General features: G+C 47.5%; 1 protein-coding gene and 1 long non-coding RNA gene across 2 annotated transcripts; one reads left to right on the forward strand and one right to left on the reverse strand.

Moving 5' to 3' along the window:
• Nucleotides 1-432: 432 nt before the first annotated feature.
• Nucleotides 433-23,670, forward strand: BATF (basic leucine zipper ATF-like transcription factor). Its single transcript, XM_060620331.3, has 3 exons — nucleotides 433-739; nucleotides 3,645-3,749; nucleotides 23,115-23,670. Exons 1-3 carry the CDS (start codon nucleotides 677-679, stop codon nucleotides 23,322-23,324), a joined length of 378 nt encoding a protein of 125 aa, XP_060476314.1. The 5' UTR covers nucleotides 433-676; the 3' UTR covers nucleotides 23,325-23,670.
• Nucleotides 19,592-23,105, reverse strand: LOC132670114 (uncharacterized). The gene is made up of 3 exons (XR_009606435.3): nucleotides 22,229-23,105; nucleotides 21,622-21,660; nucleotides 19,592-21,271 (listed from the first exon to the last, which is right to left on the reverse strand). It is a non-coding gene; the product is annotated as an uncharacterized LOC132670114 (long non-coding RNA).
• Nucleotides 23,671-27,736: the final 4,066 nt, after the last annotated feature.

Raw genomic sequence — 27,736 nt, forward strand, 5'->3', positions numbered from 1 at the left:
AGGCTGCATGGGGGGTGAGGGAGGCCTGTCACAGGACGGATGCGTCGCCGCTTTCGGGTAAAAACCAGAGAGAAATCCCAGTCTCGTTGCTTTATTTTGGTTGAAAAATCAAGTCGGCTGACAATGGAAACTCTTTCCCTCTCCTTTCTGCCCTGTTGACAGGAGACGGACTTGCTAATTCTGGCTGGGGTTTTTCCCTGCCTGGGCTGTTTTTCTCTTTTATCTCCATCAACTGAGGAGAGCTGTTCTGCCTTTCAAACAGTCAGAAGGTATCTGGGGTTTTGTGTATTTTTTTTTTTTTTTTTTTTTTGGTCTTCCTTTCATATAATTCTGTGGGTCTTTTCCCAGATATGTATTTTCTCTCAAATTAACTTCTACCTTGTTTAAGTTTCCGCCCATGTGACTTCCAGTGTGAGTTACCAGAAACCACAAGAGAGAGAGAGCGCGCGCGCACGAGCCCCAAAGCGAGCGACATGTCCCTGTGGGGAGCAGTGCCTCTGCACCCCAGAGCGAGGAGGACGCGGGGGTCAGAGGTGGCTGCAGGGCGGGCAGAGGAGGGACCTGTGCAGGGGGGTGGGCTGGCGGCCCGGGAGCAGCCAGGAAGGGAGGCCAGCTGGTGACAAGAGAGCCCGCGGGCGCGTCGGGGGCTGGGTGGAGAGCCCGGAAGACTGCAGCCATGCCTCACAGCTCGGACAGCAGCGACTCCAGCTTCAGCCGCTCTCCTCCCCCGGGCAAGCAGGTAGGGTCCCCCTTTCCCTGCAACCCACCTTCTGCGTCTCCGAGGGGGCGGGCAGCGGGAGGGCCAGGCCTCCTTGGGCTGCCCAGGGAGCCCCGGGGCGCGAGGAAGTGGCTGGTGGCAGGAACACCCCGTCAGACTTACGACGGTGGTTGCAATTCAGCCGCCTGTCGGCGCGGACCGTCGTCCCGCACCCATTCCACCAGGGCCCCTTCTCCTCTCGGTTCCAGACGGGGCCCACCGCCCCCGCCTCAGCCGGGTCCTCACCCCGCGAAGCTTTCTAGGAAGCCAGGAGGGGCATGTGCATCAGAGAACCCCGGCCTCTCCAAGGAGAGAGGGTCCACCTGTCTGCAAGGCGGGAGAAACCCGAGGGGCACAGCATCACAGAGGCCGCTGGCACCCCCGGCCCCGGCGCGTGGGGTCGCGGGGGGGGGGGGGGGGTGGAGGCAGCCAGCAGGGCAAGAGAGAGAGAGGGAGAGGGAGAGGGAGAGGCAACGGGGAAGAGCGAAGAAGAAAAAAGAGCAAGTTAGACGGAGGGGGAAGGGGGCGCAGGAGGACCTACAGGGGCCCTGCCCCTGCCGCCAGCACGGCCAGCGGAGAGCGATGCTGGGGCGCTGTCGCGAAGCCTCGAAGCCTCTTTCTTTCCCCTGTGGCCGCTGGACAGGAGGAAAGGGTCAATCGGAAGGCAGTACTAGAACCTGACGGACGCACTGACTTCTAGCTCAGCTCGGCTCAGTTCCGGGGAAAGCAGAGCGGTCGAGGTAGAGAGTCTGGGGGCGTTTTGGAATCTAGATGGTGACTTCGGAGTCAAAAGTTTTCAGCTTGAGGGGTGCCAACAGGAGGGGCCCCTTGCCAGCCCCGAAGCTTATTTTATTTTATTTTATTTTATTTTATTGCTTTATTTTATTTTATTTTATTTTATTTTATTTTATTTTATTTTATTTTAAATGTTTTAAAAGTTTAACTTATTTTGAGGGAGAGTGACCATGAGCTGGGGAGAGGCAGAGAGAGGGGGAGAGAGAGAATCGGAAGCTGGCTGGGCACAGCGTCAGCGCGGAACCTGACGCGGGTCTCAATCCCACGAACTGCAGGATCACCACCCGAGCCAAAACCGAGAGTCTGCCGTTTAACCAGCTGAGCCCCCCAGGCACCCTGACCCCAAACCTTTGGAGACTTCTCTTCACCACCTTCCTTGACATCCCTCCCTATAGAAAGGCTTCTGCATTCTCACCTAATACATCAAGAGATTAAAATGTCTTCCCCAACTCTGTGGTTTAAAAACCACATTCTTTGCTTAGCATAGACATCCAAGAGGGCTTTCAAGATGCTGCAGCCAAAATAAAAGTATATAAACATATAAGACAGCATCTGTCATGAATACCGCACAGAAGAGCACCAGGTGGGGAGACGTCATAGCAGAGACCTCTAGAGGGCAAACAATCCAGTCCTCTGCTCCAGATGGTATCAGGGTGGCTTGGGCTGCCTGGAAGTCTGTACTCTTCTTAGGAAGGAAATTACTCATGGCTTCCATGGTAATCTGGGTTCCCAGCCCCTTAGAGAAAAGCACTTCCTTCCCATCTGACCCGATGCCCTCCTACTGCGATGGCCTGGAAGTGTTGGGCATGCTGGTGAGACACGCTTGGAGAGCACAGGGTCTTGCCCCAGGAACAGTGCCCCTGTGTCCCGTGTGGACCTGAGAGGGAACAGGGTAGGGGTGGTGGAAGAGTTTTACTCAGGCTCCTACACCTATCCTGCAGTGTTAGGGGGACAGCTGGAGCTAACCTCTCTGCCCACGTAGAGGACACGTCCATCTGTGGGATATACTTAGAGGACACCAGAGGTCCTCTTGTCCTCCTAAGCACCCATCAGCAACCTGCCACAGCCAGGTAATCTCCACCGTTAGAGCTGTTCTTAGTCTCTAGTTTGTATTAGGCATTGTGCTCAGAGCCACGGGGAATGTCAGGGTCACTGAGCATAATGAAGGGAATGCAGGGGGAAAGAGAGACTGATCTGGGATGGGACCTGAGCCCAGCGATGTGGCAGAAGACACATGGGTACAAACCAGTGAGGGGTGGGGAGTGGCTTGGAAAGGCATCAGACTTAGCAGCAGAAGATGTAAGTCCTGGCTTACTGTGAACTCTCGGGCAAGCCCTTTGAGCCTCAGTTTCCTCACATATAAGATAGAAACGATACTATCAACTTCACAGATTTGAGGAATTAAGCAAGAGCACCTCTGGGGTGCCTGGGGGGCTCAGGTCATGATCTCACGGTTTGTGGGTTCGAACCCCGCATTGGGCTCTGGGCTGACAGCTCAGAGCCTGGAGCCTGCTTTGGATCCTGTGTCTCCCTCTCTCTCTGCCTTTCCCTCACTCTCCCACTCTCTCTCTCTCCCACCCTCTCTCTGTCTCTCTCAAAAATAAATAAACATTAAAAAAATTTTTTTTTTAAAAAAGCAAGAGCACCTCTGAAAAAGCATTTTCACAGAAGTCGTCACATAGCTGGTGTCAACAAAGTTTTGAAAAAAAAAAAAAAAAAAAAAAAAAAAACAACAGCAAGAAAATTCTAGGCCGAAAAGAGTAAGGGTGGAGCAGCCCTAGAGGGCTGGAGAGGTGATAAAACACACTTCATCGCCTTAACCAATTTTTTCCAAATACAGCCCTATCTAGGCCCCAGGGTCTTTTTCTTCTTCCTGTAGCTTTTGGCCAGCATACCTATATAGATGTAAGAGAGCGTGACAGAGTGTGGGGAAGGTTCTCTTTCGGGCCCAGCCTTTAGGTAAGGAGGGAGTGAATGGGCTAATGAAAAGATGCACACGGATGGACAGACAGATACCGAACGGCAGGAGAACCTGTTTTAACTCAGAAGGGAGGAGCACACTCACCCCATTCCCATCTTGTCTGCTTCCCAGGACTCATCTGATGATGTGAGAAAAGTTCAGAGAAGGGAGAAAAATCGCATTGCTGCCCAGAAGAGCCGACAGAGGCAGACACAGAAGGCTGACACCTTGCACTTGGTGAGTGTTCAGGACTTCCTTCATTCTCTTGAGCCTTGGGCTTTGCTCCCCACCACTTATGGGTGCTTGGACCACAGCTTTGAGCCTGTCTGCGTGGGCATGTGTATGTGGGGAAGGGCGCGGGAGAGTGGCAGGGTAGGGCTGTGGGGTGACGTGTGGAGGAGAGGCTCTCCCATGGTTGTATTGAGAAAAATTTGTAGCAGAACATGAGCCATGGGGCTGATAGAGAAGTGAGCCCTTCTTCCTGACCCCCAAGAGGGCATGAAGTATAAATGAGTTGATCACCTGAGGCCCAGAGGAGGGCTGGGTGGAACCAGAACGGCCTGCTTGGAGATGGAGGAGGCAGAGAGAGCTTGTGCCTCTGCAGAAGGAAGGCAGGACTGTCTTTGGGAGGAATTTACACGGTGCGAAGCACTTTGGGGGAACCCAGGAGCCCAGCGTTAGGATCACATACGGTCCCATCCCCTAGGAGGCCAGTTGACAGCCACCCTGGTCCTTGCATCTGGGGCTAGGCCTCCATAGGGGGCCACGCCTTATTACTTCACCTTCCTGAACATCATTGAGTTTTATTTCGAAATATCTTTCATGACATCCCAAGGGATCTGTGAAAGAGGCAGTTTCAAGTACACTTATCTGGGACGGTCACTGTCCTGATTGAGTTGCCTCTAGCCTGGAACTTTCTAGAGAAGGTCCTGACCCCTGGCTTGAGCAAGAGCCTCGGGTGGTGCTGAGCTGCAATGCTACTGGCGGAGCAGGGCTCTGATCAACGTTTCTGGATTCTGGCCGTGTGCCAGAGCAGTGTTTCCTCCTTGTCACCCATACCTGACCGCCTTCCCTCTCTTCATTCTGCCCCTTCCTTGGTCCCTTAGTCTGCCAGCTCTTTCTTCACTGGCTCCTTCCTCTTCCATCCCTTCATCCCTTCCTCTAGCAGCTCAGCCTTCCTCTCCTTCCTCCTGAACCATTCCTGAACCTCGAGCATCCTCGTAATGTCTTTCAATGGTAAAAAGGGCAATTGGTACAAAGGGCAAGAAGTATGCTTTGTGTTTATTTGAAAGATTACCGTGGCAATCAACCAGTTGGAATAGTTGTTTTAATGCTCTCAAGAAAGAGTAAGATGTAGTTTTAGGGGGGAAAACAGATGCTTCTTTTAGCTTGGCAGGGAAGCCGAGAATAGTCTGCACCAACATCTCTGAACGGGTGCTTGTGTTTTATAAGAAGTGTATTCAGGGGCGCCTGGGTGGCTCAGTCGGTTGAGCGTCTGACTTCAGCTCAGGTCACGATCTCACGGTCCGTGAGTTCGAGCCCCGCGTCGGGCTCTGGGCTGATGGCTCAGAGCCTGGAGCCTGCTTCCGATTCTGTGTCTCCCTCTCTCTCTCTGCCCCTCCCCCGTTCATGCTCTGTCTTTCTCTGTCCCAAAAATAAATAAACGTTAAAAAAAAATTAAAAAAAAACAAGAAGTGTATTCAGCATATCTTCTGTTGCATCCCAACATAGTTTTAAGGTCATAAATATTTGTCGAATGGAAAAAAGAATAAATGAATGAACACCAAATTCTTTCTTCCCTTTGATAATGCTGACCAGCCGTCTAAATGTTAAGTTGTTGGTGACCCTGGTACTTCTATATCCTCTGTGATTTCATTATGGCTTAGGCCCTTCCCACACTCCAATTTACTATTTTAAGCTTGAAAATCTATGATCATGCACTTGTCTCTATCAGATTCCGATTCTAATTCAATATTCTTTAGAGCAAGCAAACAAACAAATGAAAATTAAACAGGATAGAGGCGCCTGGGTGGCTCAGTCGGTTGAGCGTCCGACTTCGGCTCAGGTTGTGATCTCATAGTTGGCGAGTTCGAGCCCTGCATTGGGCTCTGTGCTGACAGCTCAGAGCCTCGAGCCCGCTTCGGATTCTGTGTCTCCCTCTTCCTCTGTCCCTCTCACGCTCCGTCTCTCTTAAAAAAAATAAACATCAAAAAAATGGGAAAGGATAAAGCCTTGCTTTTTGTGTAAGTAGACAATGTCCTGAGACTGTAAAACTGCCATAAGCTTTATAAGTTTGCAAAAGTAAAACAAAAAGAAAAAAAAAGTGTGAATTAAGTATATCTCAGTGACTGTGCAGTCAGAAGCACAGGGTTTGAATCCCAGCTCTGCCACCTGCTATCTGTGATTGACCTTAGAAATGTTGGTAACCTCCCTTAGACTCAATTTTCCTATCTATAGAATGGGAAATGACAGTAACTACCTCATAGAGATAGTGCATCTAAAAAGCTGAACACACTGCTTGGCATATAATACTCAAAAATTTTAAGTATAATAAGAGTAATATTAATAATAGTTATTCTTATAGAAGCAAGCTAAATTATCACAAGATTATATATACATACATTGCAGAATCTCAGGGCTGAGAGATTTCTTAAGGGCTGGCAAGTTCAGACACACTTTTGATGCTTAAGATTCCTCTACATGCGCCCCCCTCCCCCCCCACCACACACACACACACACACACACACACACACACACACACACCCCGCTGAAATGGTCCCCAACGTACGCCTGCTCACTTCTGTCGGAGAACTCCTTCCCTCCTAACCTGAGCAGAAGAGTCCTCCCTATCTTGAGCTGCACCACTGTTTCCCTGTAAATTCAACCCACTGGTCTTCATTCAAGCCCAGAGACACATCAGTGAGGGGGACATATATTTTCTTTGCTATGGCAAAGTTTTCAATGGACGCAGCTGTCTGTCTGTCTGTCTCTGTCTCTCTCTCTCTCTCTCTCTCTCTCTCTCTCTCTCTCTCTTTCTCTGTAAGACAAGACTCAGAACCAGAAGACTTGGCCCATCTTGATTATACTGGCCATGGCTAGAGTGAGAGAATCTCTGGGTTTGGGATGCATGGAGACCCCAAGTCATGCAGTCACCACGTCCACACCCACACCTCCAACCGCAGTCTCTAGAATGTTCCTTCCTAGCCTCCCCACATCTGGGGACAAACTCCTCCTCGTTCCTTTCCTTTGAGCACCACAGTGGTCAGGTTCACTTTTTGCCCAGTGAGTGGGTCACATACGTTTGCGTAGCTAGCCTGGGGGTTACAGCCAGTGCAGCTTGTTTCTTGACTTCAGGTAAAAGCTTTTGGCAGCCACATGATATACGTCCGCCACCTTCAAGCAGAGGGTTTGGCTGTGGTCTGAAATGGTCATTTCCTCTTAGAAGTAATCACCTATCTTCTCTATCCATTATCCTCTTAATTATGTTTGTGATCCAGGTAGAAAAATCTTCTGTTTTACCACTAGCATCCTTAAGGTCAAGGGCTTGGTTTACTCTTGAGTTCATGCTTGGCTCCACATGTTGAAGTTCTGGAACCATTCTCTGGCCTTCAGACATAGCCGTAGATCCATCTACCAATATTGTAAAGACCAGCGACTGAGAGTACCATCAGGCCATGCTTGCATTACTGTGCTAGCCTCATATACTGGGGTAATGTCATTTTCTCAGTTTCAGCTTTGCCACTATTATCTCTCTTAAAATACCAAAAGCGTTACTTCATTTCTGCAGTGAGAGTGTGGGTTACTTATTATTTAGCATTTTCAGTATCTAGCCTATAAGTGGCTTATACCAACATGCTGTATACTGATTGCTTTTAAAATAGAGTAGGGAAGGAGCCTCTTTCCACAACGGTTTAATCTTATGCTAGTTTTATACCATCCCTGGCATTGAGTACCCCTCATGTAAACTGGATCAGGTGCTTCTTTTCATAATTGTGATATCAACAAACAAAGTCGACATTCCATTTTAATTCTCTTCTGTTGGATGTTTCACACAAGCCCTTACCACACTTATTTCCTTTCCTCCTGCAGACAACCATGGAATCTGTTAGGCATAGTAGATGCATTGGTGAGAAATGAGAAAGGCACATCTTGACCAGTTCATTTCCTTTTTAATGTTTTTTAATTAATTTTTTTTAAGTTTTTATTTAAATTCTAGTTCATTTAGGGGTGCCTGGGTGGCTCAGTCGGTTGAGGGTCCGACTTCGGCTCAGGTCATGATCTCACAGTTTGTGAGTTCGAGCCCCGTGTGGGACCCTGTGCTGACAGCTTAGAGCCTGGAGCCTGCTTCGGATTCTGTATCTCCCTCTCTCTCTCTGCCCTTCCCCGCTCATGCTCTGTCTCTCTCCGTCTCTCAAAAATGAATAAAACATTAAAAATTTTTTTTAAATTCCAGTTCATTTACATACTGGACCAGTTCATCTCCAAAAGACATCAGTAGCTAATAAGTGGATCCAGTAAGTGGATCAATTTTCAGCTGAAAACTATTAAAAGTGATAAGAAAATCCAGTCAGCTTTCGAAGTTAACACAAAAAGTAAAAACTTTCCTATATGTAAACCACAACCAATTAGAAAATTTAATGGGAGGAAAGATTCCATTTATAATACCAACAATGAGGGCGCCTGGGTGGCTCAGTTGGTTATGTGTCCAACTCTTGGTTTCAGCTCAGGCCCTGATCTCACAATTTGTAAGACTGAGCCCCGGGTCGGGTTCTGTGCTGTCAGCACAGAGCCTGCTTGGTATTCTTTCTCCCTCTCTCTCTGCCCCTCCCCTGCTCACACTCTCTCTCAAAATAAATAAATGTTAAAAAAATAAACATTAAAAAACATTTATATATATATATATTTAAAAATATATATACTTTTCCTTATACATATATAATACCAATAATGGCAAATGGAAGGAAGGAATATATTTAACAAAAAATATGCAGGGCTCAATTTTTTAAAACTTTAGAATTATTCTAAGTGATTAAAAAAAAAAACCCATTCCAATAAGTGGAAAGATATGCCTTATGTAAAGATAGCAATTTTCCTGAAATAAATCTATCAATTTAACCTAATGTGATCCCAATAAAAACCCAATAGGACTTTCTGGCAGTTAGAATAGCTAATCTAAGTTCTTGGTGAAAAACAACCATGTGACAGCTTTTAGGAAAATTTTAGAGGAGGGTAATTAAAGAAGATTAGCTGAATTATAAATATAGAAATCAAAACAATGTGGAAAAGGCAGAACATTGGGCAGAACAGAATATAGAAAGAGACCCCAAAACAAACTGAAATTTAAGACCCAAATACATATGTCAGTTCCTAAAATCTAGACACCAGAGCAAATGCAAAATGATGATGATAGCTTTTCAAACCAGTGAAAGAAAGCTGCATTATTCAATAAATAGAATTGGGACAACTGGCTAGCCATTTTGGGAGGAAGAAAGCTAGAGTCTTCATTTCTCATACAACATGCACACAGATTAAATGTAAAAAAACAAAAAACAAACCACTAAAGAAACTTGGGGGAAAAAAAAGAACATTGAAAAATTATTTTGGAATGAAGACTTTTCCAGATAAAGTACAAAACCCTGAAACCGTAAAGGCAAAAACTGATATATGTTACCCTTATACATAAAAAATAAAAATTTCTATACAGCTCAAAATATTCTATGCAAAATCAAAGGCAAATCACAGATTGGGGAAAATATCTGTAATACACATGACCAAAAAAAGGCATATTTACTTCACACGAGAGCTCATATGAATAAGAAAATGATTAACAACCCAAAAGAAAAATGAGCGATGATTATAAATGGGCAATTTACAGAAAGAGAGAAAGAGATAGCAAATAAATATGGAAAAGATTCTAGACCTCACGTAGAGAAATGACAATTAAAGCAACCGGAAGGTTCCCTGCCAGACTGGCAAAGACAAAAAATGTTGCTAATATGTGACGTTGCCAAGGCTACGGAGAAGCAGGCACCACCACATACTACTTAGTAGGAATATGTCAGTACAACTCCATTAGAAGTCCATCCAGGGGCACCTGGGTGGCTCAGTCGGTTGGGCGTCCGACTTCGGCTGGGGTCACGATCTCATGGTTTGTGGGTTCGAGCCCCGCATCGGGTTCTGGGCCGACAGCTCAGAGCCTGGAGCCTGCTTCCTATTCTGTATCCCTCTCTCTCTGCCCCTAACCTACTTGTGCTCTGTCTCTATCAAAAATAAATAAATATGAGCCTGGAGCCTGTTTCCGATTCTGTGTCTCCCTCTCTCTCTGCCCCTCCCCCGTTCATGCTCTGTCTCTCTCTGTCCCAAAAATAAATAAAAAACGTTGGAAAAAAAAATTTTTTTTAAAAAATAAAAAAAATAAAAAATAAATAAATGTAAAAATAAAATAAAATTAAAAAAAAAAAGCCCATCCAAATTACAAGTGCACATACCCTGTAACTCATTTTACTCAGGTGTAAAATATCAGCAATTTTACATCTGGGAGTCTATTTACAAACATGCGCACAGATTACACAATTATGTGCACGTGAAGACACTCATTGCTGCATTGTTTGTTATAGTGAAGACTGGAAACAAGCTAAATATTCATGGGTGAGGAAGTAACGAAATAAACTATAGTTGTCCATTCAATGGGATACTATGAAGTTGTCAAAATGTTACATCGAATGTGTTAATCTGGAAAGATTATCAAGCTTCTACACACTTACGTTAAAAAGGGGGTGAATATGGTACCTAGTTTACTCCCATGTATGCTTTTAATAAAAAGAAAAACATACATGTGCATATGTGTATGAACTTAAAATTTTTCACATGGGTTTTCCCCCAAAGTTAATATTTATTTCTGAAAAATAGGATGAAAGGTCTAAAGCAAAAGAGAGATACTTTGCCTTTTCCCCTTTTTTTATACAGCTTGGCTGTTTTTATCATGTGCTTTTATGTTTATAATGTACATATTTACATTCTCGACATCAGTCATTACTACATATGCATTAGGATGATTTCTTTTTAAAAAAATTTTTTTAAATGTTTTCATTTATTTTTGAGACAGAGAGAGACAGAGCATGAGCAGAGGAGGGGCAGAGAGAGGGGGATACACAGAATCCGAAGCAGGCTCCAGGCTCTGAGCTGTCAGCACAGAGCCCCACATGGGGCTCGAACTCACAAACTGCGAGATCATGACCTGAGCCGAAGTCAGACGCTCAACCGACTGAGCCACCCAGGCGCCCCAGGATGATTTCTTTTTTAATTTTGATTTCAAACACTGAATAGTCTTCCTCTGTGACATTTTATCTCTTGAGCATCTGACATAAATATCTCAGTCCTTTGGGAGAATCAACTATAAGTTGGGATTTGTCATGAGTGACCCTAACTTCTACAGTACTGGACAAACCACTATAAGGAATGGCAGATCAGTGTCCCTTGTGTGGCCATCCTGGTTGATTGTAGTGGCTTGAAGGATTTTGAGTCAGTGTCCTGGGTCAGTGGAAAAGAAAAGTTGAGATCAATTGAGAAGCTTTGTTCATGAAAAGGCGAAAAGTAGAAGAGATGATGGGGAGACAGTAATATTAGCCCAGAGCTATGCCTTTGACAAGTCAGATCTGGCCTCCAGAATGGAACTGGAAGCAAGGTGGAGGAACAGGGCCAAATCTGAAAGCTGGAACTGTGAGTACTCCCTTAGCTGGGGGTGGGAAAGGTGCTTTCCTGGGGCTGGCTCCTAAAGGAGTCTTATACTAGTCTAAAAAAAGAAAAAGGGTTCCAGGTTCCAGGAGATATCTTTAATGCCACATATAACAAATGTCCTGAGTGTAAATTATGCGTGAAGTGAAGCTTTGAACTGATGCTGTGAGAATTAAGTTACTTACAATCGGAGGAAGATTGAGTAATGGAGGAAAAACAGTTGAGCAAAGATGTCAACCCCCTGGGCCTCCTTAGAATGACACTATTGTTCTTGGTCGTCTGGGGAGGACTGGAAGAGAAAGCTGCTTGTGGTTCTTTTTCACTCCTGGAGTTCTCACTTTTCTCTCTGGAAGACGGTGCCATAAGGCTTATTTGCATAGAGAAGGCATAGGTCAAAAACAAAAACAAAACACAGAAGGAATGTCTGGCTAGTTCTGCCCTTAAAAAATTCTGCGAAAATCAGTGAGCCATTTGTGGAAAATAGTCACTTCTCTTGGTCCTCTATTGCTATGAATTTCCTTTAATTGAAAACATTAATTAAATACATGACTATGTACCAGGCGCTGGGTGTTAATGGCTCTACCTGTAGTATCTCATTTAATCTGCACAAAAGCCTTATTTCATAATTCTTAGGTTAAGTAATTCGTTCAAGATCATACAGCTTGTAACGAGGTCTGCCTGACTTTAGAGCCCATCTCCCTAGCCATGATGCTATACTGCCTGTTTCCTTCGGACTCTCACGAAGTTATATTCACCTTCTCTGATATCCTCCTTCGGTCTCTTCCTAACTTTACTTTTGTGTTCTTTAAGCAACAACCTCCAAAATTCACACTTTTTCCTCCTCCATTATTAGGCCTAGTCAAGAAAGTAAAGTCTCGATGCAATATATCAACATGTCCATTGAAACCCTTTTTAAAGAAGGCTGTGCAGCAATAAATATTAACATCTCACATAAGAATACTCCGGCACAGCAATTCCACTTACAAATGTTTGAAGAAAAAAATGCACAAAGATGCTTCGTTCATCATGACCAGTAAACACTTTATCAATACTATAAAATTGGACAGATGCCCAACAATAGGGGATTAAGCATATTATGACACATGCAGACACTAGAATTTTATGCTACCACTAAAAATGACTATGTATGTCTGTATTACAGAAAGATACATATGACATAGCAATGAGGGGAGAACAGCAAGTTACAAACGGTATGCAGAATACAATCCTGTTGATGTAAAATCTGTGGGTTTGGGGCATGTTTGCATACATACAGATATCTGGAAAGATGTTCTCCAAAATGCTAATACAGTTATTCCTGAGTCATGAGTTTTGAGTAGCTTATCTTACCCTAGTATTTTTCTGTATTTAAAAAAAAATTTTTTTTTTTTAACGTTTATTTATTTTTGAGACAGAGAGAGACAGAGCATGAACGGGGGAGGGTCAGAGAGAGGGAGCCACAGAATGTGAAACAGGCTCCAGGCTCTGAGCAGTCAGCACAGAGCCTGACGCGGGGCTCGAACTCACGGACTGCGAGATCGTGACCTGAGCCGAAGTCGGACGCTTAACCGACTGAGCCACCCAGGCGCCCCTGTATTTTTTTTTTTATTGTGATGAATGTGTACCATGTTAAAAATCAGAACAACAATGTAGACTATTTTCATTTGGGAAAGAAAAGCATGTCAAGGCAATCTACCACCCCTGAATGCTTGTACCACTGATGATGGGTCCGTGTGGTTAAGTTTGGGAGGCATATTTGGAAGGAGGCCAGCTCCATACCAGTCTTGATGTTTATGAAGAATTTCTGTTCAAATGAGATTACAGGTCGCAGGTCACAAATTGATGGTGCCCATTCAAGCAGATGTCTCCATGAAGCTGTCCTCAGCGAGCAGCACCCAAACTTCTCTCTCTTGAAAAGAATGGGAGCATCTCACCAAAAAGTCCTTTCCCAAACTGCTTGGGGATTTTCTTAGTTTCCTCCGTAGTACTCAGTCTGGCACCCTGCTTCCTAGGGGGCATAGAGTGGTTCCGCAGGACAAAGTCCCCTTCAGATTGTGGGATATCATTATGTAGAGAGCATCATTATGGGTCCATGTGGTAGTGTGGTTGGGGGAGGGGGCGGGGGGGTATAACAATAATTATGGTCATATTCCCTTCTATATAGAATCACAGAATTAAAAGATAACTCAGAGATGCTGCAAACCAACCTGCCATGTAACCAATGGGGACACTGAGGTCTTTCTCAAGGATGCCCAAAAACCTAAACCTCTTGCCTGCCCACCATTTGCTTTTGATTTGTACCACTTTGTTGAATAGGACTTTATTATTCAGAGGGTGTTGCTCCTACACGTCCTTTTGCAAAGGGTAAGCTAAGAAGTAAACCATTAACCAGAAGGCTTGAATGACCTAGCCAATCTTGAGCAATATAGCCCAAGCATATACAGCAAGTGATGAGAAAGAGAGTCCCGGGTTGAGAGGGCCTGAAGTTTAAACGTTCCTTTATGTTAAAAAGGTCTTAAAGTTGCAATACAAAATGAAAAGGACAGTAATACATTGGGGAAAATACTTGCATCAAAAGAAATAAATGCAGATGTCATATTTATACCATAGAAAGAACGTCCTTTTTAAGAAAAACATCCAGACTCCAATAGGTAAGTGGGCAGAAGCTATGAACAGAAAACTTACGTAACATTTTTCCTACCAAAATGAAAATAACCCAATTTTCTATTCTGATTGTGAAAATGATACACACTAAGGGCTTCTCAGCCTCGGCACCACTAACATTTTGAGTTGCATAATTCTTTGTTGGGGGAGGGGGATCCCGTGCACTGTAAAATGTAAAATCTAACCCCTACATTCCAGTAGCAGCACCTCACCCCTGAGCTGTGATGAGGAAAAATATTTCCAGACCTTGTCCAATGTTCCCTGGGAGGCAAAATTGTCCCTGGTTGAGAATGCTGTTCTAGGCAACAGACCCATAGAAAATTCTTCCTCCTTCGTTGTCAATAACTTGTCACATTACAACGAAATTAAGAAACCCTCAAAAGGCTAATTGGCCAAATAAATTATTTAAAATTATAGTGCCTAAATGCCAATGGGGTTAGAGTGAAATTGACACATGTATTCACTGCTGGTAACATTGTATATTTTACATAACCCTTTTACTGCAATATGGCCCTGAACTGGAAGACTGGTTGTGCCCTTTGCTCTGCTAATCTCACTCCTACAAATTTATCCTAGGACATAACCAAACAAAACCCAGAATGCACCAAGATGTTCACTGTGGTATTACTTACAATAGCAACATTTTGAGAGCAGCCTAAATGTCCAACATTACAAAACCATTTGAGGTAAATTGCGGATCTTCCATTTGATGACAGAGCCGATAAAAATGGTAATTATGGTGATTATGGAGAGGTGACAAAGTCAAGACAAAGCGAAATACAAATTGTATTCTGTACAACGATTGAGATTTCATACAAATGAGTGTTTGTGTTTCTTAAAAAGGGCAAGAGGGCAACATGTGCAAATGGAAACACTTGTGTTAAGAGTACTAGAATCATGGGTGGGTATGATTTTTTAAAAATATTTTAAAGGTAGTTATACTGCATATTTTTTTATTTACAAACATACGAAAATGGGCAAATAGAGATCTGAGTGAACTCCGGAGAACAGTGAGGACAAGGACAAAGATGATATCACTGAGCTAGAATGTGGGGGTCAAGTTTTAGTAAATCTTACCACTTATCCTCCAAACGGGAACACTTTTGGAAGCAAAAACAGCACTAGTAAGAATTAACACCAGGACAACAGGTATGTACCGGAACTGTCCCAGCACACGACTCATCACTCTTGGTTTCAGGAAACCAAGGAAGGTGACCTGAGCTCTTATCAAAATTCAAAAGGAAGATAAAGTTCAGGGCCACGCAGAGTGGACTGGATTCCTGGGGCCAAAATGCAATTTCCTGCAACAGAGGATCCTCTAACCAAAGTATTTTCTGGGTCCTCGGCTGGTATGAGAACATGCCTTCCTGCTAAAGGGGTAGAGTGATCCAGAAAATTATAAAAGCAAAGGCCATATTCCCAGGACTAGATCCAATGTTAGCAGAAATGATTCATCCGCCCAACAAGTATGTATTAGCCCCCTCGGTGCCAGGTATGGCTTGGCTTGTTCTAGGCATTGAGAGCACAGCAGGGACAAGACAGAGTCCCTGATTTCATGGACCTTGCATTCAACTGGAAGTCACACTAGAAAACAGGCAAGTAGGGGCACCTGGGTGGCTCAGTTGGTTGAGCATCTGACTTCGGCTCAGCTCATGATCTCATCGTGAGTTTGAGCCCCACGTCAGGCTCTGTGCTGACAGCTCAGAGCCTGGAGCCTGCTTCGGATTCTGTGTCTCCTTCCCACTCATGCTCTCTTTCTCTCAAAAATAAATAAACGTTAAAAAAATTTTTTTTTAAAAAGAAACAAAACAGGCAAATAAATGACAAACAGGCTCAACACATAAAGTGAAGAGTACTTCAGTGAAAATCAAATAGTGCAATGTTGAATGTAACTAATGGACAGACAGGGTGGGGACAGTGAGCAAAGGAAGGTCTGTCTGAAGCCCTGACAGATCTTAGTCGTAGAAGGAGACTGGGAGGACCTGAGGAAAAGGTGTGCTCAGCAGAGCCTTGAGGCCAAACTGTGTGTTGGAAAAGGGCCAAGAGTCGGAAAATATGCCTTGTGGGCCCAGGCCTCTGAGACCAGGAGAAGGAACTCAGGAAGGAGCCTGTGGCAGGGAGCAGGAGCCCGCTGGGGGTGGGGTAGGGGTAGGGGTAGGGGCGGGGAGTAGGGTGGGGAGAGTCAACAAAACTAATTCAGATCTGCCTGGGGAATATATCTGAACCTAACTTCTGATCTACAAAATGGGAAGCAATAGCGCCTCCCTGGGTTGTTCGATAGTTAAATGACAGAGTAAATATAAAAGCAGAACAATATTGCATTTGTTCTGTTTTGTTTTGCATTGAGAAGGTTATATTTGTTCATTTGTTTAACGCAGAGCGCTTGGCATGTTCCTACAAATCAATCAGGTGGAGATATCACATGTATTATTATATATGAAGTCATATATGACTTCATATATAATAATATGACTTCACATATAATAATACTTTCCAGTTTGTAAAAAGTTAAGAGCACGGGCCTGGCTTTTCAAGTCTCCTTCGTGTGGAATGGATGGGGAAAGCCAGGTTCCAGCTAAGGAAATTATATGCAGAGTTCCTAAAATGGTGCTCATTCTGCTACTCCCACGCATAGGTTCAGTTTGCGGAACAAAAGTGTTGCTGAGTAGGGATTTGACCTGGGCCTTTTTAAAAAAGTGAATCTCTTCCACTCATTTGCAACTATCCTTGTTATAAAATAGAAGCTATAAAAGCTAGTAAATGCTTAGTTAAACACTCCCTTGGAAATGTCACGGATATCATAAATTTACTTAGTAGACTCTTCATAAGCAGGGTTTGGTAAATTATTAGAGAGTTCAAGCTGGCAGTCAAGCAAGATGATTTTATTGAACACTTACTATGTGCCACGCACTGTCCTAATCAATGATGGCAAAGCAGTGAAGGCAGTGATAGACCCTCATAGAGCTCCACAATTTAAAGGGTACCTGGTTTGATCAAGTTATCATTAATGAGATTCGAATAGATGTCCTACCTCTGGCTCTTCTGTCATAAAAATGAACTGTTCTGGGCTACTTGAAATTGTTTTCGCCAAATATAATAGCAATTGGGATAGTAAGGCCTTTGCCTTAAATAGGCATTTACTTTCAGAAAATACTTTTGACTTAGAAACATCCTCCCATCTCTCTAAAGTTATTTGTATTATGCTATTTTTACTATATATTATAAAATAAAAATATTTAATACAAATCTAAATATATAAAATACATTTTAATAAAAGTAAACACTGCCCATATTTATATTCTTACATTTTTTTTTTTTTTTAAATTTTTTCCCAACGTTTTTTATTTATTTTTGGGACAGAGAGAGACAGAGCATGAACGGGGGAGGGGCAGAGAGAGAGGGAGACACAGAATCGGAAATAGGCTCCAGGCTCCGAGCCATCAGCCCAGAGCCTGACGCGGGGCTCGAACTCACGGACCGCGAGATCGTGACCTGGCTGAAGTCGGACGCTTAACCGACTGCGCCACCCAGGCGCCCCTATATTCTTACATTTTTAAAAAGAGGAATCAGCTACGAACATGAGTCCCAAGCTAATTGCTCATTAAGCTCACCTGGGAAACAATTTTTTAAGCTTATTTATTTTGAGAGAGACAAAGAGAGTGCAAGTGGGGGGGAGGGATAGAGAGAGAGGGAGAGAGAATCCCAGGCAGGTTTCACGTGGTCAGTGCTCAGAGTCCAACGCGGGGCTCGAACCCAAAAAACTGGGAGATCATGACCTGAGCTGAAATCAAGAGTCAGATGCTTAAACGATGGAGCCACCCAGGTGTCCCTGGGGAGCATTTTTAAAAAGTCTTGACGCTTGAGACCCATTCCAGGACGATCAAATTGGAACCTCTCACAGGAGTGAGGTCCAGGAATTAAGATTTTCTGAAGCTCTTCAGGTGACTTCAGTATGCAGCCAGGGTTGAGACCTGGGGAGCAGTGACATTTGAAGCCCATCAGGTGCATGAGGTAGAATGTGTGGAGTGAGTTTAGTACAGTTGTAGGGGTTTTATACCCAGACACTGTCCCAGAGGCCTGGCAGGTTTAAAAAACAAAACAAAACAAAACTTAATTCAAACCTTTGTGTTCATGGCAATTATCAGTTGTTTTTTGGAATTGGGCTTGCTAGTGATAAACTTTCTAACTTGAGATATCAGCCAGGATTGCATTTAGCTATGAGTAATAGAAGGAGTCCTCTCACAAGGAATTCGAATTGGACAGACCAGGGCTAAGGCAGGAATGTCATCAAAGACCCGAGCTACTTCTGTCTCTGTGCAGGTATGCTCAGTATGTGGCTTTCATCTTCAAGGCTGCAAGGTAGCTGCTGGACCTCCAGGCATCAATCTGTGTTGAGGGAGGGTGGCTTTTGTCCTGGAGGCTTTGCTTTTTCAGTTAAAAGGGAAGCCCCACCCCCAGGTACTTCTGCTTACACCTTATTGGTCAGAATCTGTCACATGGTCATGCCTAGCTGCAAGGGAAGCTGAGCATTTTGGTGAATTTGTTTTCTAGCCTCTCTAGAAAGCAAGAGGGAGGAGTTTAGGATGGCAAGAAAGTAAAAATTTCTCCAGAATCAGACTTGTACATTATTCAGTGCAAAGGCCTGTGGTTTAGTGTTTCCTCTTCTCTCTTCATCGGGTGAGGACCAGAAGTTGGGGCTAATTCCCCCAGATTGGTTGGAGGGGTAGGCATACGTCCTACCATGGCTTCGGAAATGTCCTACCTGTCAGTTCGCAGATTTCTCCAGCAATGGCTGGTTCCACTCTGTATCTGCATTTTGTGGACGGGGATTGGTAACTGCAGGAGGCTGAACATAGCTGGGTGCGAGGGATAAGCTTCACACACTACTCTCCTGCTTAAGTGTAGGTGGGGGCTGAAAGGTCACCCAATCGATAAACGAATACATGTTCTCTTGAGGAGGAACACCCGGGACTATTTTCACTCTTCTGGAAATTGTGATTCAAAGAGAAGTAAACCAGAGCTGGCAGGAAGGAGGACCAAGGCCCGCTCAGAATGCCTGGAGAGTCCCTGCCAGAGCCTTGGGCCAGAGCCTGTCCTTGGCCTTGGTCCTCACTGGCTTCCCTGTGGGTAAGGGAACTGCCTGGGGATTCCCCATCATTTGAGAGCTCTTTGAGTGACCCTCTTTCGGCCCCTCCAGTAGGGAATTTCCCAGAATGTTCCCACACCCCCATGAAGCCTCTTCATTAACCACCCCCGAGCAGCTCGTAGTTCATGACAGGGTTGGCATCAGGCAGCTTCACAGGTGAGGGTGAATTGTGAACCTTATCTCCCAGACTTGCAAGAAATAGGAAAAGAGGGAAGATGAAATGGCAAAGCCAACAGGGCCAAGGCCTCACAGGATAATTACCAAACGTCATACGATTTAAACAGATGTCAAAGGCAAGAGAAAATGGTGGGCACAGACTCTGAGGCCAGACTGCCTCATTCTAGTCCTGCTGCTGCAACTTACGAGCCGTGCGACCTTGAGCGAATTACTTAACCTCTCTGTACCTTAGGTCATCCTCTTCTGTAAAATGTGTCTGATAACATTATCTACCCGATAGGGTTGTGGCAAAGATTAAATATGATGATAACTAAAATACTTTGAAAAGTGATTGATACGTGGCAGCATTCAATAAAAATTATTACGCCAAGCTAGATTATTCTTTTACAAAATCGATTTCCACTCATTTTTCTCATATAAATTGAGTCTACATCCCTCCGCTCCCAACAGCCTTCTCCCTGACACTCACGCACACCCCTTCCCAACAAGTGGGGGTTGGAGGTTAATATGCTCAGTCAGTTCGGACTCTGAGATATTCCAGAGGTGAAGAGGGCTTGGAGAGCTTCTAAGCTAATGGTTCCTTCTCATGGTTGGCAGTGTTCACGGCACATTAGGATCCCCTGGGAGCCTTTAACAACCCAAATGCCCAGGCTGTACCCGAGACTGCTTAAACCAGAATCAGGCACTGGTATTGGTAAGGTTCTCCAGGGATCCCACTGATCTCAATGTGTGGCCAAGGTTGAGAACCACTGTTGAGGTCCAGTCTTCCCGTTCTAACAGGAACTGGGGCTCAGAGAGGGAAAAGAGAGTCATGGGCTCACCCAGCCAGGACCCCGGTCCCCAGTTACTGCGGATGGAGCCCACTGTTGTTGTATGTTCTGGACCTCACTGTGCATGTGGACGAAGGTCTGGCCTTGAGGGAGCCCTCTCAAAGCATAGCTGGATGGATGATTCCCTCCCAACTCTGGGCAGGAGGCAGATGATCAGCTCTGTGACTGGAAAGTATGACTAACTCAGGCTTCCAGTGCAGTGTCTAAAGATCACCCAAATCAAGACCTTGTTTTCTCTTGGGAGACTGTAGGGCAGTTGAAGACTTCTTAGTGATCTCCAAAGACCTTTGGTCACGTAAGTTACCAGTCTCTTGGGGGAAGCACTGGGTATGCTAGAAGAATGGGGCTGAGGGCGGGGAAGCCTCCAGCCGATCCCTGCTCTGCATAACCCTGTATGGTTATGGGGCTTTGGGTCAATCGCTAAAGTGTCTGAACCTCTGAGAAAACGAGTGTCTTGAGTCAAATTCCAAAGCCTTTCCTCGTAGCGGCTGCTGCCACCAGCCTGTAATCATTTGGAGGGGGTGTTTGGGGTAGGTTTGTCCCAGGGTCTCAGTTGGCCTCATCTGAGAAGTGGGAATAATGGTAGCCAGCTGGCCTCAGCGTGTCCATCTCGGGGTTCCTGTGAGGAGCCTGAGGGCCCCAAGTGAATTCCAAAAAGTGGAAAGCAGCTTCCAGGGAAGCCCAAACTCACTGTGAGCCAGCTCACTGCTCCCTGACTGCAGCAGAAGACATGCATGTGAGAGGCTGACATTTCCTTCCCAAACATTCTGCTCCCGTCCCCCCTCACTGAGTCCTAGATTGCTAGCTGCCACTGGGAAGTTAAGGGAAGTCGGGGGATGTGATCCTTGCTCCTCCGAGTTAACGGCCTTTGCCAGCTGTCCCCGTGTGAGTCCCTTCCGGGGCATGACTGCCCCAGGGAGGGTCAGAGTGGACCAAACGTTGGCAGGTGGGGACATGTTGGGAGGAGGCCCCAGATCAGCCACTTCCTTCTACAAGGGAAGTCAAACTCTTCCTCTTGCCAGTGTCTGGCTGGCTGCGTGGCCCCCGGGCTGGCAGTGAGACTGCTGGGCTGGCAGTGCTGGTTTCTCTGGGGCCCTAGCAGGAAGCAGTCTTGCTTCCCGAGGTAAAGATGAGTTTCTTGTCACAGGGGGTTGTTTTCTGGTTAGAGGCAGCGGCAGTCGTGAAGCCCCATCCTAGAGCTCTGGGATCTGCAAGGCAGGGGGGGCGGGGGGCAGGGAGAGAAAACTAGAGAGAGCTCAGCAGAGCTTGCTCGGGGAGGAAGAACCTGCTGTCACTTCCCGAAAGCTGGGCCTGCCTCTAGGCGGGGAGAAGGTCAGAGCGCGGTTGGTCCCTGTGGCCCGCCCACCCTACCCCTCCCTTCTGCCTCGGGGTTTGCCCAGGCTCTTCAGAGCACAGAATTTACAGTAAACGTTGTCACCAGTGGAAACTCTCAGAGGGGGCGAGGAAAAGGGCTAGAGGAAGGGGCCAGGACTCCCGGCCCCCAGTTCCCGTCTTACCAACCACCCCCCACCCAGTCTCATGTGTTGCTTTCTCTTACCTTTCGGTAAAGAGGGGATGCCCTGCCTCCGGGATGTGCCTGGAAACAGCCAAGTGGTGAGATTAGTGAGAGCCAGCCGTACCTTGCCGAAGAAGCCAGTGCCTCTGACCCCACCATCGTGGGTCTGAGTATCCCACCCACCCCCACCCCATGTTAGAGATAGGGGTTTCTTTTGTACCGACCTAGCCACATTTTCTAGCTCAACGCCACATACAGGAAATGCCAGGCTGGGGCTGAGCCTGCCTGCATCTGTCCTTCACAGACAGATGGGAGCTGGCTTGATGGGTAAGGCCGGTCGTACACCCCTCCACCACTTAAAAAAGAAACCCTGGGCTCATGGATGAAGGCCGTTAGCAGCAAACCTGGATATCTCATTGCTGCTTATGCTCCTGATGGGTTATGTAAGGTGCCTTTTACGTGGTAGGTTATCTTATATCTGCCCACTGCCCACGGTAGTTTTGAGTCAACTTCTAGGCCAGCAATTAATGTCATCAGCCAGCCAATCAACGGACATTTGAGTTCATGGTCTGTGTTCAGGCACCTAACATTTAGGCACTTCATTAGTGCTTGACTAACTAAAACAAGTCTAAGGTTGCATTTAACTCACGTTTGCAAACTTGCCCGATCATTGGAATGACCTGGAGCACTCGATAAAATTCAGCAAATTCCCAGGGCGTCTGGGTGGCTCAGCGGGTGAAGTGTCCACCTTCGGCTCAGGGCCTGATCTTGACGTTTGCGAGTTCTGAGCCCCGCGTCGGGCTCTGTGCTGACAGCTCAGAGCCTGGAGCCTGCTTCAGATTCTGTGCCTCCCTCTCTTCTTGTGCTCTCTCTCTCTCTCTCTCTCAAAAAAAAAAAAAAAAAGAAAAAGTAAATAAACATTTTTATAAAAATTCCGTGAATTCCCAGAATTCACCCCACATCCCAAACCCATTCAGTTCAAATCTCTAGATTTCACGAAGAGCCTGGAACTGTGTGACAAGCCCTTAAATTCTACTGCTATGGCAAGCTTGGGAAATGCTGACCTGTATCAAACAGAACTAGAGAAACTCTCTGCCGTTTCTTCAGGTTCTAACCTGCCAACCAGCTTCCCCTCACCTACCCTTGCCACTCTCAACCCACGTACACACTCACGGAGACCCATGTACACACGCACCCACACCAAGGAGCGTGCCCACATGCATTCCTGTGTGCGCCTGTTGGGTGGGACCATGTGGAACCGCCATCTTTATAGGTCAAAACAGACAAATTCCAGCAGTTTCATAGGCTCGACCTGGCATCCATGCATACACAGGCGTGCAGAGATGCACGGGCACTCACATATGACACACGCAAACACATGTGCACACGTGCACCCACACGTGCAGAAAAATTCACCGACGCCCGTCCCCACGGCTGTGCCGGTGAGAACCTAGTCTGGACTCCTCCGGTCCCCCCTCCCCCGATCCTGTGCTTTCCTTGACGCTAGTCTCAGATGCTGACCTGTCTCCCCACAGGAGAGTGAAGACCTGGAGAAACAGAACGCGGCTCTGCGCAAGGAGATCAAGCAGCTCACGGAAGAGATGAAGTATTTCACGTCGGTGCTAAGCAGCCATGAGCCCCTGTGCTCGGTGCTGGCGGCCAGCACGCCCTCGCCCCCCGACGTGGTATACAGCGCCCATGCCTTCCACCAGCCTCACGTCAGCTCGCCTCGCTTCCAGCCCTGAGCTCTGAGAGGCGGTGGGGGGCGGACGGAGCCCCCCGCCCCCAGCTGCCCTGGCCGGCCTCGGGAGGGGCACACAGACTGTGGCCAGGCCGCCCTCGCTCCTCAGGGCCCTCTCTCCCTCCGGAGACCCGGAGGCAGAGGCCCGGACAAGGATCGAGCGCAGGACTGTACCGGCCGAGAGGGTGTGAGGTCACCCAGCGGCGTGGCCGCCTGTCAGCATGTGCTGGGCCCCCGTGAGGACAGGAGGCCCAATCCAGAGTCAAATCCGACATGATGCCCAAGTCCCATGGCACAGAGGGAGGAGGGCAGGGTAGGGTTATTTTTCTAAATAAATTTCTTAAAAGCAACCGGTCTGGCAAGAGGTTCTCTTCTTTCACGTAGTCCCTTGAAAGCCTAGGTTCTGCGGGGGTGGGGGCCTTCTTTTGCTCTTGGTCTCAGCTCTGGGGACTCTGCTAATCTCTTCTTTTCCATGGTTTGGTTGACCTACTTGGGAAGCTGGGTGTTTTTTTTATTTTTTATTTTCTTAATGTTTATGTTGGAGACAGACTATGAACGGGAAGGGGGGCAGAGGGAGAGGGAGACACAGACCCCGAAGCAGGCCCCAGGCTGTCAGCACAGAGCCCGACGCGGGGCTCGAACCCATGAACCATGAGATCGTGACCCGGACTGAGGTCGGGCACTCAACCTACGGAGCCACCCAGGAGCCCCGAGCTGGGTTTTTTCAAAGCATCTTCAATCCTCCCTGTAGGCATCTTCTTGGTTCCCCCCTCCCCCCTCAGTTACCTCACCATGACCTTCCCACCTTCCATTCCTCACTGCCTCACGCTTCCTGGATTGTCAGCGGGCCATTTTCCAGACAGGGAGAAGGACCAGTGCAAGATGCCATTCAGAGGAATGGTCGTTCAGGTTGATACTCTCACCTTTACAACTATACTTTCTCTGCTCCTCCCAGAAAGCCAGCCTTGGGTGATGCTGCATGCCAGGCTCCGTGCAAGGTGTTCTAGGAACACAAGGGCAACACGGGGAAAGTGCTGCCTCGTGCTCTCAAGGGGCAGCATGTGGCTTAGGTCCTTGGGGAGTTTCCTGCCAATGGACCTACACGTCCTGTTAAAGACCCCACCTCCCTTGAGAAGCTGCGATAAAGCACACACGGCTTTGCCTGTCTCCATTGGGCGCCACAGGCCGCCATTTTGAGCACAGTTTGAGGGCAGTAAGTGCCTCACTGACACAGGGTTATCTTCAGGTCTTCAAATTCTCTAGTTTGGGCAGAGCCTGAAACCAGTATGTTCCGGGTCCCCTGCTCTCATAGGTCCCCAGGTCGAGTGCCCACTGGCCTGCACGCCGCAGCCTTATCCAACGGTGGGGACTGCCCCCACACGCAGCTTCTGTTGAGTCAGCTGGGGGCAATAGTGACAGGGATCGCCACGGGATGTGTCTGGTTCAGCCTCTTCCGCAGCCACCTCAAACTCACCCCTTGGTCCTTCAGAGGGACTACCACTGCCCGTGGTCTCCCTGTCAGCACCCATCTTGGGATGGCGAGTCCCTTGAACCCACCATCTTGGGATGGTGACCCCAAGGAAAAGAGAGGAGCAGTGCCTCCTAACCTGCTGGCCCACAGATCTGGCTGGTTTGATGCAAGGCCTCAGCGCTGGGCCTCCCCCGCCCCGTCTCTCCTGCCCCACTGGGATCATGCTGGTGTTGGTTTACCGTGACTGCCGAACTCTGCAGAGGTCTGGAAACGCAGCATCCCGGCACGTGGTCACCTGACCTCCTTGTGGCCTGTCTACGGGGTGGGGGGGTCTAACCCAAGGGCCTCTGAAGCCACATTGCCACTATCGGGCCCCTCAACCCTGAAGCTGTTGCCCGCCGATGCCCAGAGTGGCAGAGTGCCCGCCGATGCCCAGAGTGCTCAGAGCCTGCTGGAGACAGAAGACCTTCCCCAGCTAGTAGCAGAGTCTGACATTTTCACCTTTGGTCGCCTAACAAAACTTGGTAAGTGGGGCTTCTTCTTCCTGGACTCCGCGTGGACTAAGGGTTATGTGATGAGGGGCCGCGGCAACGAGGATCCCTCTCATCAGTTTCCTCTCGGCCCGGGCAGGGCGAAGAAGCCAATGGTGACTGCAGACATTACCTGCATCGTATAGAATTCATTTTTCTTTCACGTTCTTAGGAAGCAGAACTTTAGGCCCTGCTTTCTTTACGGCCGGCTCCACCAAGTCCCGGCCTCTCATGGGAGGTTGGGGCAGGCTTCCTTCCAATCAGAGATTTTCCTCCCCACTCCTCTCTAGCATTGTGATTTCCCCCCAGAAACCCCCACAGAAAGCACATGACCTGTGCCGAACATCTACTGAGTGACATTCAGGGCCCCAACTAGAAATGCAGAGCTCACGTGCACGGTTCCCATCTCTTGATGAGACCTACTCTTCCTCTTTCATTCTGTACTTTCTAATGACCCCAGGCAGTTCCGCTTCTCCTTTCTGATCAGTCTGGTCAAGGAAGCATCAGGCTGAGCCTGGGGGAGTTATGAAGTGCTGACTTCATCTCACAGGACCACTGGAGGAGAGGCTATGAATAAATTTGAACTTGCAGAGCTCTCTGACCATGGATCCCACCCCCCAGCTCTGTCCCAGCCTCCTACCCAACAGGGACCGCTCCCTCCGGCTGGTGGGCCACAGACCCACACTTGGCTCAGGCAAGCAATGCAGATACATGAAGCTCAGCCCATGTAGGGCAGCTGGGAGTAGTGGGGAGTGTGGCAAACTGAGGAGGGAGTGCCTGTCTGCCTAGAGCAGGCAGCTGCCCTTTGGTTCTATCCCACACTGCCCTGTGGGAGTTCAGGCCCAGTGTTGCCATATCTTGCAACGTGTCAAGAAAAGCCCAAATCAGAATTTATACGTGAAATCTGCCAATTTTATTTTATTTTATTTTTTTTGCTTATTTATTTTTGAGAGAAAGAGAGCATGAGCAGGGGAAGAGCAGAGAGAGAGGGGGACAGAGACTCCAAAGCAGGCTCCAGGCTCTGAGCTGTCAGCACAGAGCCCCATGCGGGGCTCGAACTCGCAGACTGTGAGATCATGACCTGAGCTGAAGTGGGATGCTCAACCGATGGAACAACTCAGATGCCCCGAAACCTCTCAATTTTCAAAACGCCCTGCAGCCCGAGTAAAATATGTTTGAGGAACAGGCTGGCCCCTACTATTTGCAGGGCCTGGGGCCAAAGTACAAACAGAGGCCACATAGCGTATGTCTAAGTATTTACACATTATAAATCAGGCTTACAAAATATATGAAATATGGTAAGCAAAATATGTTCTCTTCTCCTGCATACCAACCTGGAAGGCGAGGTTTGAATTTCGAATTCTTGGGTGTTTCAGAATTTTGTATTAGCACCAGGTGGCCCCCGAACAAACGGCCCCAAGACAGCAGCCTGTCCTCTTCCTGTCCCTCCCCTGGCTCCCCCTCAGCGGCCCCACACTCATGTTGGTGTGCATACCAGCCTGCAAGACTGGGTTCCACCCACACCGCTCTCGCGCAGACAGCCCTCCCTTGGCCATCCCTCGGGTCCAAAGGTGCATATGCCAGTGGTGTGGTCTATCCCGAAGAAGAAGTAGCCGGGAAGAGGGCTGCAACTCCTGGAAGCCAGCTCAGGGCCACTCAGGTGGGGGATTCCGGTGTCCTGGTATTCGGAGCATGGTTTACTACACTTGATCTCAGCCAGAAGGCCGAGAAGCGATCGGAGCATGGTTTACAAGGGGACAGAGGGCCTTGGGTGGGCATGACCTGTTGGGTCTAAGAACTCTTTGCCCCGTGAGAAAGAGTCTAGCTGGAGGCCCAGAGCCCGTTCCTGGCGGTCCGGAATAGGGACCTCTTCTGCCCGGGTCTGAGGTGGCACTGGAGAGGTTTGCCGTCTCTCTTGGCCAACGATGTCTCCCTGGAAAGCCCAGGCTAAAGGAAGGCTCCGTGCAGCAAGAAATGGACGCGTGACCGCGTCATCGTTATCTGTGACTTTGACGCGAGGCTTCCTGGGGAATGCTGACTTCCCCGCCCGCCACCCTCTGTGTTCGTCTCTTACTAGCAGTGTTATTCCCTGAGTTAGAGTCAACGCAAGTTACAGGAAAGCCAGATTTTTAGTCTTCAGGTTGAGAAGTGTGGGTGGGGAGAGAAAGGGAGGCAAAGTCAACTCAAAGGTCATGGGGTTGCCATCTGCTGGACCCAAACTTACCAGCAGGGTTTATTAATACCTCCAACCAAAGTACCAGTGCGGCTACAGCTTTACAGTAAAGGAGGTGAGCCAGCTGCGTGCCCCCCTCCTTTCCAGGACAGACACGCTGTCCCTCTCTGCCCCCTGCCCCACCCCCAGCCACCTTCCCCCTCGCAGGTTTCAGTGCCCCCAAGTGCCTCCTGGGCAGGAAT

The sequence above is a fragment of the Panthera onca genome, chromosome B3, assembly GCF_046562875.1.
Source record: "Panthera onca isolate mPanOnc1 chromosome B3, mPanOnc1 haplotype 2, whole genome shotgun sequence".
Lineage (NCBI taxonomy): Eukaryota > Metazoa > Chordata > Mammalia > Carnivora > Felidae > Panthera > Panthera onca.